At 44.0% G+C, this 8,077-nt stretch overlaps 1 protein-coding gene across 4 annotated transcripts in view; it reads right to left on the bottom strand.

Moving 5' to 3' along the window:
- Window positions 1-2,331: 2,331 nt before the first annotated feature.
- The window catches only part of PKIA (cAMP-dependent protein kinase inhibitor alpha), an 86,206-nt gene continuing 80,460 nt past the window's right edge, over window positions 2,332-8,077 (bottom strand). For 3 of the 4 annotated variants that reach the window (XM_077270696.1, XM_077270694.1, XM_077270697.1), the window contains one exon: window positions 2,332-3,454. In XM_077270696.1, coding sequence (XP_077126811.1) covers window positions 3,375-3,454 — 80 coding nt within the window. In that variant the 3' untranslated portion in view covers window positions 2,332-3,374. The remainder of the gene's footprint in view (window positions 3,455-8,077) is intronic. The other variant, XM_077270693.1, reaches the window with a different exon arrangement.

The following is an 8,077-nucleotide window of genomic DNA, read 5'->3' as shown; positions in this document are numbered from 1 at the left end:
CGGCGGGTGCACTGTGCATGCGCCTGCCACTTTCTTCCAGGAAGATGACGTGGAGGGCCGGTGAACGAGCAGGAGGATCCAGGGATAGCAGAGGTACCGGGGGGTCACGGGGGACCCCATTTCTCTCTTCTGTGGTATGCTAGATCATATCAGATGAGAGAGAAATGAAGTAAAAAAACTGTTTTTTTTGGGGGGGGGATCGCCTGAATAACGGCAATCACATAACAGGGGAGGGTAAAAACCAACTCGAATCATGTTTTCTGCCGCTGGGGGATGCTGTACCCTTGTTTCTCAGCACCATTAAAAGCGATGCCAAGGATTAAGGCCCCTTATCTGCCACCGTTAAAAGGCGCATCGGCAGTCGTTAAGGGGTTAAAGGGATCCTGACCGCTGATACACACTGCCTGATTCAAGGGCAGTATGTATCAGACATTGCATGATTTCAGCCATATACACGTCACTCTGAATTGCTGTAGCATTGTTCAATAGCCACCGGGGACTGAGCTGCATAGGAGACTAGTCGAACAGGCAGGTCCCTGGCGGCTTCTTCCTGCCCACTGCCAATGACTGGCAGGTCTCTCCCAATAGAGGCATGCTGGGAGTGACCTGTCACTCCAGGGCATTGGCAAGTTGACGCCACTTGGGATCCTCAGAGTCAGAGATCATGTTCTTTTCACCCAGGCTCTTTGAAAAAATGTGAAGGTGCCATAAAAATAGTGCACAAGGATGCAGCCTATCACAGCCCACTCTGAAAGGAGGAGGGCCAACACCAAACTATTTCCTATCCCACTGAGCCAGAAGGCCACAGCGATGGTCCAGGCTTAGTGTCTCCCCTTTGCTGAAGCTCACTTGGATTTTCCTCTCCAAAAACTCAGCAAAGGATTCAACATGAGCACACTCTAAGGATGTGTGCACACGACGTCTCATAGACGCCCGTATAGCTACATAATTTTTTAAGCAGATGTTGCTTCAGGAAAACTCTAGCTTTTTTTGTTCCCAGAAATGTCTTCATTGACATTTTTTTGTAGGAGCTTTACCTCCAGCATTTTTTTCTTAATTTTTTTTATTATATATAAAACTTCCTTTCACCCCCCAATAGGGGGGTCTCTTTTTGTCCATTCTTATTCTTGGGTCCTCGACCAGAGGCCTGGGAGTTTGATGGTTCTGTGCAGAATCTTAGTTGTTCCCAGCATTGCGCTTTTCTGGACAGAGTTCAGATGTTGCTCCTGAGATCTGTTGTAGCCATTTTCCCAGTTTAGAGGTCACTGCTCCAAGTGCTCCTATCACCACTGGAATCACTGTTGTCTTCACCTTCCACATCTTCTCCAGTTCTCCTTTGAGGCCCTGGTATTTCTCCAGCTTCTCATATTCCATAGTGGCTGGTATAATGTAATGGTTAAGTGCACAGCCTACGGGATGGGAGACCGAGGTTCAAATCCCAGCTCTGCCCTCTGGAAAAAAAAAAATTAAGTAAATTATATACCAAGGCTCCTAACACTGTAATTCCTACCTTAGGTGGCTGGTATAGCTTAGTGGTTAAAGTGCACAACCACCAATGTGGTAATATACCAGTCGTGATCCTTGGGCAAGACCGCTAACACTTCTTGAAGAAGCATCCACACGAAACGCGCGTCAAGGGGTCGCAGCGGGAGGACCATATTTACGTCTATCATTATGGGTGAGTTGTAGCCTTCCCTCGGGACATGTAGGGGCTTGGGGACCTGCCCTTTTTGGTAGTGCCCATGGGATGTATGCTTAACACCCACACCCATTTGGATTTCATTACCCCCATGTATCCTTTCTGATTAGGGCTTGGTTTCACTCACCCGTAGTCCCTTTATTTGTATCACTGGTCGTCTCCTCCTGCTGCACTAGCAGGTTCCCTCTATTCATTCCCTTCTCTTGCAGCCTTTTTATTTGGCTGCTTTTGTCTTTATTTGTAATTGTATCAATAAACTGGTTTTGATTTTATTCTTTTGGTGTCTTTTGTACTCCATGTTCTCTGGTGTTGGAAGACCGCTAACACTGTAGTTCCTACCTTAATAAACATGAGAGTTTCACGAACAAAGAGAGTCATGCCAGCTCGGACGTCACCTGGATTAACAAGGTCCATGTCAGATGTTGAGGAACCAGAACAATCTGATGATAAATGGATTACTGGAACAAACCATACATGGACAAGGCAAAAGAACCTGGATCCAGAATGAAGAATGGTCAGGTCACTTCTTTAAGCTGCTTTATGCTGAGCGTGCACTTACATGGTTTAGTTTTTTCAATGCCCCCTACCCCTCACAACAGATTATTGCTTTTTGCTAAGAAAACACAGTACAAGATATTTGGTTAAACTTTATTGGTTATAACTGATAAACAACCACAGAATTAATTAGTAAAAGGTACAAACATTACAAAGTGCACTATTACAGCCGTAACCAGAAGAGTGTTAGAAATAGGTAGTAATTTTGGAAGGAATTGGTGTGACCAGCTAGCGACACACTCTTCCTCAGTGCATTCCTATTCTCCAACCTTTAGTGTAGTGCTCCACTCCCTGCTACAACAAACATGTCTCAAATGAGTCTTATAAGATAAAAAAGTGATACAATTTCAGTGAATGAAACTTTTATCCTTGTGAACATTTGTATTGTGAAAATTTCGATTTGCCGTAGTGACATCGATGAAATCCAAGTCCTAGTGCGTTACGAGCTGACAAATGCATAACACCGTGACTTCATTGGCTACTAAACAAGGTGCTCTTTCATTACCAGAGCTATTATACCAATGAAATGTTATTATGAGTTTGGGGGTGAAACTGTAATTAATATGTGAATGACAAAAAAAAGACGAAAACCTAAAAAAGAATAAAAACACAAATCAGCCCTTTGTTTGTGAGGCCACCAGTTCGTTCACAAGTGCACGTTTATGACGGGGCAGTATAAAATATTAAAGTGTGCCATACAAAACATTCAAACATAAAAAGCTATTAAAACACTAATACAAAGTTTATAACTTAATGTATCATCATTTTTACGTTCTTTTTCTGTGATCGGGACGTCTAGATAATTAGTTGAGCTATAAATCATGGAAGCCATTACAACAGCACAGAAATCCTTCGAGGGTTTCAAACACCACAATGAGTATTTATGTGGCTACCCACTGGTGTTTCCTAAAAATCTCAAGTAGCTAACTGCACCTTAAATATCTCAGCCATTGCTTATGAAGAAATTGGGAATAGGCCCTTCAACCATCTCTGCTGCTTGCAATTTCTTTGATTTTTTCCAGTAATTTCTGACGTCCGGGCCGATTCCTTCTCTTGCCGCACTACATAACTTCATATTGCGTTGCGGTTTAGAGCGTGTGTGTGTCAGACACCACAGTTATTAGCTCTCCTGCTTTGGCGCTTGACTTTGCTCGTCCGTGGGTTTCTCGCTAGGAGTTGTCTGTTCATTTTCATCACCTTCTGGAATTAAGAAGAACAATATTGAATGATTCAAATCATTAACTTTTTTCGTATTACTATTAAAAGTACTTTAAAGAGAATCTGTCAGTAGTATCACCCCTCCTAAGTGTCTATATGGACTTGCAGGTCAAAAAAGTTAAATAAAATGATACCTTGATATCTGTAATCCAGTGCTATAATCCATAGAAATCTATGTTTATCTTGATATGTAAATGAGCTGTTAAATCTCCCTGAGAATCTGCTTCCAGAGATTATTTTAAATGAAAGAAGAGTTACCAGTGTGAGACATATAGTAGACCAGTAGAGCAGACTGTCAGTCATTACATGTCTCACACTGGTAACACCCCATTCATTTAAAATTAGCTCTGGAGGCAGATTCTCGGTGAGATCTATGTCTGACCTATAGATTTTAAAAGCTCATTTACATATTAAGACAAATGTGGATTTTTATGGAATAAGACATCGGATCACAGATATCAAGGTATCATTTTATTCAACTTAATATGACCTGTGTGTCCGTATAGGCGGCTTGGAAGGGTTGTCTTAGAGACAGGTTCCCTTTAAAGCTGTTAAAGGTTCCAAACAGAAGCCTATTCTGCCTGGACAAAAAGCAAAACATGTTACTTATACATATAATATATACAGGCATGTCTATCCTGGTATTTCCTAATGTGTGATATCTTCAGCAAGGCTGTGAAATACTAGACTGTGAGAACAGCTCCCTCCATAAGAAAGAAGTCACAGCATGATCTGAAGCCCCAATCAGCAGTTTAAAGGAAATCTGTCAGCACAAAATGACTGTCCAAACCAGGCACAGGCCCTTGTTACATCACGGCAGGGCCAAATAGTTCAGTGCACTGTGACTGATAGCTTTGGCTTTACTGTAGCCAAAAGAGGTCAGAAATAAAACAATTTAGTGAAAGGTGCACTGAACTGTTTGGCCACACTAGTGGTGGACTGAATGCCTGAGCTTGCTTTCAACAGAAATATTTCACCAAATAAATGTGGTTATTGACCAGTATATATTATATAGAAATTGGCTCACCAATATATATTATATATTCTATAAGTGTGCTGCAGTAATATACCAGGAATAAACCAGAAGGGAAGAGTAAGTACTTCTTATTACTTGGACCTAGGTTTTTTGTTAGCCCACTATTACTCCTTCAACATACTTACAAATGCTCTCACAGTTTTTGCTCCACTAATACTCTCCTTCGCTGTTCCCAAACCCCAGCACCCTCTAGCCAAATAATCATTTCTCCTTCCCTCTTACCTCCCCCCTGATCTCTTCTGCAAACCTGCTTCTCAACCTCAGATCTCCCTTACTAAAACATAAAACATACCGGCCACTCTCCTCCCACCTGCTCTCCCTCTCTCTGCTTCTCACTGCTGGTGACATATCTCTCAATCCTGGACCCCCACAGGTAATACTTCCTATTAATTTCCCCTCCTACTGTTCCCTATCTAATATGAACTACCGCAATCTCTCTAACGTAAAACCCGTGCCCTTGACGCCCCCCCCTGCTCCCTCACTCTGGAGCACTCGGCCGCCACATCTGCAAAAAACTCCATGTGATTCATGACCTCTTTCTCTTTCAATCTTTTCTTCCTCGGCCTCACAGAAATATGGGTGACACCCTCCGACATGGCCTCCCCTGCTGCACTGTGTTACGGTGGCCTCCACTTCATCCATACTCCTCACCCTGGCAACAAGCATAGCGGAGGAATGGGTCTTCTTTAGTGATGAGCGAGTATATTCGTTGCTCTAGTGGTCTCCGAGTATTTGTTATTGCTCGGAGATTTAGTTTTTGCCAACGCAGCTGCATGATTTACAGCTGCTAGACAGCTTGAATACATGTGGGGGATTCCCTAGCAACCAGGCAACCCCCACATGTACTCAGGCTTGCTAGCAGCCGTAAATTATGCAGCTGTGTCAACAAAAACTAAATCTCCGAGCACTAACAAATACTCGGAGACTACCCGAGCGAGCTAGTCTTCTCCTTTATACTAACTTCACCTTTACCCCAATTCCACCTCTACCTTCTCTTATCCTTCCCCTTTTCTGAAATCCACTCTGTCCTCATCTACTCTCCCTCCAACCTCAAAGTGGCCATCATATACAGACCTCCTGGCCCGGTCACTGCCTTTATTGATAAGTTCTATACCTTGCTTCTTCATTTTCTTTACACTGACATTCCCACTTACATCATGGGTGACTTCAACATTCCTACTGATACCCTTCAGTCAACAGCCTGCAAACTCCTGTCTCTTACTTCATCTTTTGGACTTAGTGGTCCTACTCAGCCACCCACACAGATGGACATACATTAAACCTGTTCTTCATACGTCTCTGCTCCCTCTCTAACTTCACAACCTCCCATCTCCCTCTGTCTGATCACCATCTACTCACTTTCTCATCCTTGTCCTTCTCACCCATCACCTATGTCCAGCAACTTGCGCACCACCACAGAAACTTCGCACATCTAGACACCCACACACTCTGACTCCATTCTACCACTGGCGTCCATATCCTCACCCCACGACACAAATAGTGCCACTGCTTTTTACAATGCCACTCTCGCATCAGCTATTGACGCGGTCACCCCTCTCATGCATGGCAGAGTGCACAATAACATCACTAAAAGGCATCCAGGGTGGCGGACCAGATTTAGAAGAAACACATTCATAAGATGATTTCACTGCATTCAAACAAGCAGCACTCACTTTCAAATCCCTCACCTCTGCTAAACAGGCCTACTTCACAACCCTCATATCTTCCCTATCCTACAACACCAAACAGTTATTCAACACTTTTAACTCTCTCTTCTGCCCACTACTGTCCCTCCAACCTCCATCATCTCTGCTGAGGACTTTGCCACACACTTCAAAAAATAGGATTGACCAAACAAGGCAAGTCTTTATTGTTCAACTACCACAACCCCTTTGTATATCAGACCTAGGCCCTTCCCCCATAACTTCCCTCTCCAATATCACTGAAGGGAAGCTTAATCGTCTCCTCTCCAAATCACACCTCACCACTTGTGCACTTGACCCCATTCCATTTCCTCCCCAACTTCACCATTACACTTATCTCATCCCTAACCCATCCCTTCAACCTATCACTAAATTCTGGTACCTTCCCTTCTGCTTTTAAACATACCACAATCATGCCTATCCTTTAAAAGCCATTCCTCGACCCAACCACTATGTCCAACTATCGCCCCATATCGCTGTTCCCATTTGCTTCCAAACTCCTGGAGCAGCACGTCCACTCTGAACTTTCCTCCCACCTCTCATCTAACTTGTTCTTTGACAATCTACAATCTGGTGTCCGTCCCCATCATTCCACTGAAATTGCCCTGACCAAAATTAGTAATGACCTACTTACAGCCAAGGCTAATAGACAATTCTCTGTACTCCACCTTCTAGATCTATCCTCTGTCTTTGACACAGTTGACCACTGCCTCCTACTATAGATACTCTCTTCCTTTGGCATCAAAGACCTCCTGGATCTCCTCATACCTTTCCAACTGCACATTCAGTGTCTCCCAGTCCCACACTACCTGCTTATCCTGCCCTCTATCTGTTGGGAGTCCCTCAAGGCTCTGTCCTAGGACCCCTACTCTTTTCAATGTATACCCTTGGCCTGGGACAACACATAAAGTCCCATGGCTTCCAGTGCCTCCTATATGTTGATGACACTCAGATCTACCTCTTGGGTTCAGATGTCACCTTTCTACTGTCCAAAATCCCAGAGTGTCTATCGACCATATTTTCCTTCTTCTCCTCTCACTTCCTCAAACTCAATGTGGACAAATCATCTGTCCTCCATCTCACGTATCTTCCCTACCTAATCTATCTATCACAATGAATTACATCACACTTTCCCCGTACCGGAAATCTGCTGCCTCGGAGTAACACTTGACTCTGTCCTGTTCTTCAAACCACACATCCAAGCTTTTTCCACCTCCTGTCACCTCCAGCTCAAAAAATATTTCCAGAAACTGTCCTTTCCTCAACCCTTAATCTACTAAAATGCTTGTGTATGCCCTCATCACCTCCTGCCTCGACTACTACAACATCCTCTTCTGTGGCCTCCCTGCTAACACTCTCACACTTCTCCAGACCATCCTTAACTCTGCTGCCCGACTAATTCATGTCTCTCCTTGCTACTCCTCCACTTCTCCCATCAGCAAATCTCTTCACTGGCTCCCATTCCCTCAGCGTATCCAGTTCAAATTACCAATACTGACCTACAAATCCATCCATAACCTCTCTCCTCTGTATATTTCTTAACTACCGTAATCTGATATCTTCCCTCCCAAATCTCAGGTCCTCCCAAGACCTCCTTCTCTCCTCCACACTTATTCGTTCCTCACCCTATCGTCTCCAAGACTTCTCCTGAATATTCCCCATCCTCTGGAATTCTGTGCCCCAATACGTCCGACTATCAACCACATTCGGCTTCTTCTGATGGAACTTGAAAACCCATCAAGAAAGCTTACAGCCTGCAATGACCCCACTGCCTCCTCAACACTACCAGAGCTACCTCGTCACCAACTGTGAAGCTTCGGCAACCCCCCAACCTACTGTCTCCTTCCCCACCATCCGATAGAATGT

This window comes from Ranitomeya variabilis, chromosome 6 (assembly GCF_051348905.1).
Source record: "Ranitomeya variabilis isolate aRanVar5 chromosome 6, aRanVar5.hap1, whole genome shotgun sequence".
NCBI lineage: Eukaryota > Metazoa > Chordata > Amphibia > Anura > Dendrobatidae > Ranitomeya > Ranitomeya variabilis.
Note: the sequence above shows the minus strand (reverse complement) of the source record. Positions and strands in the feature narration are given on the sequence as shown.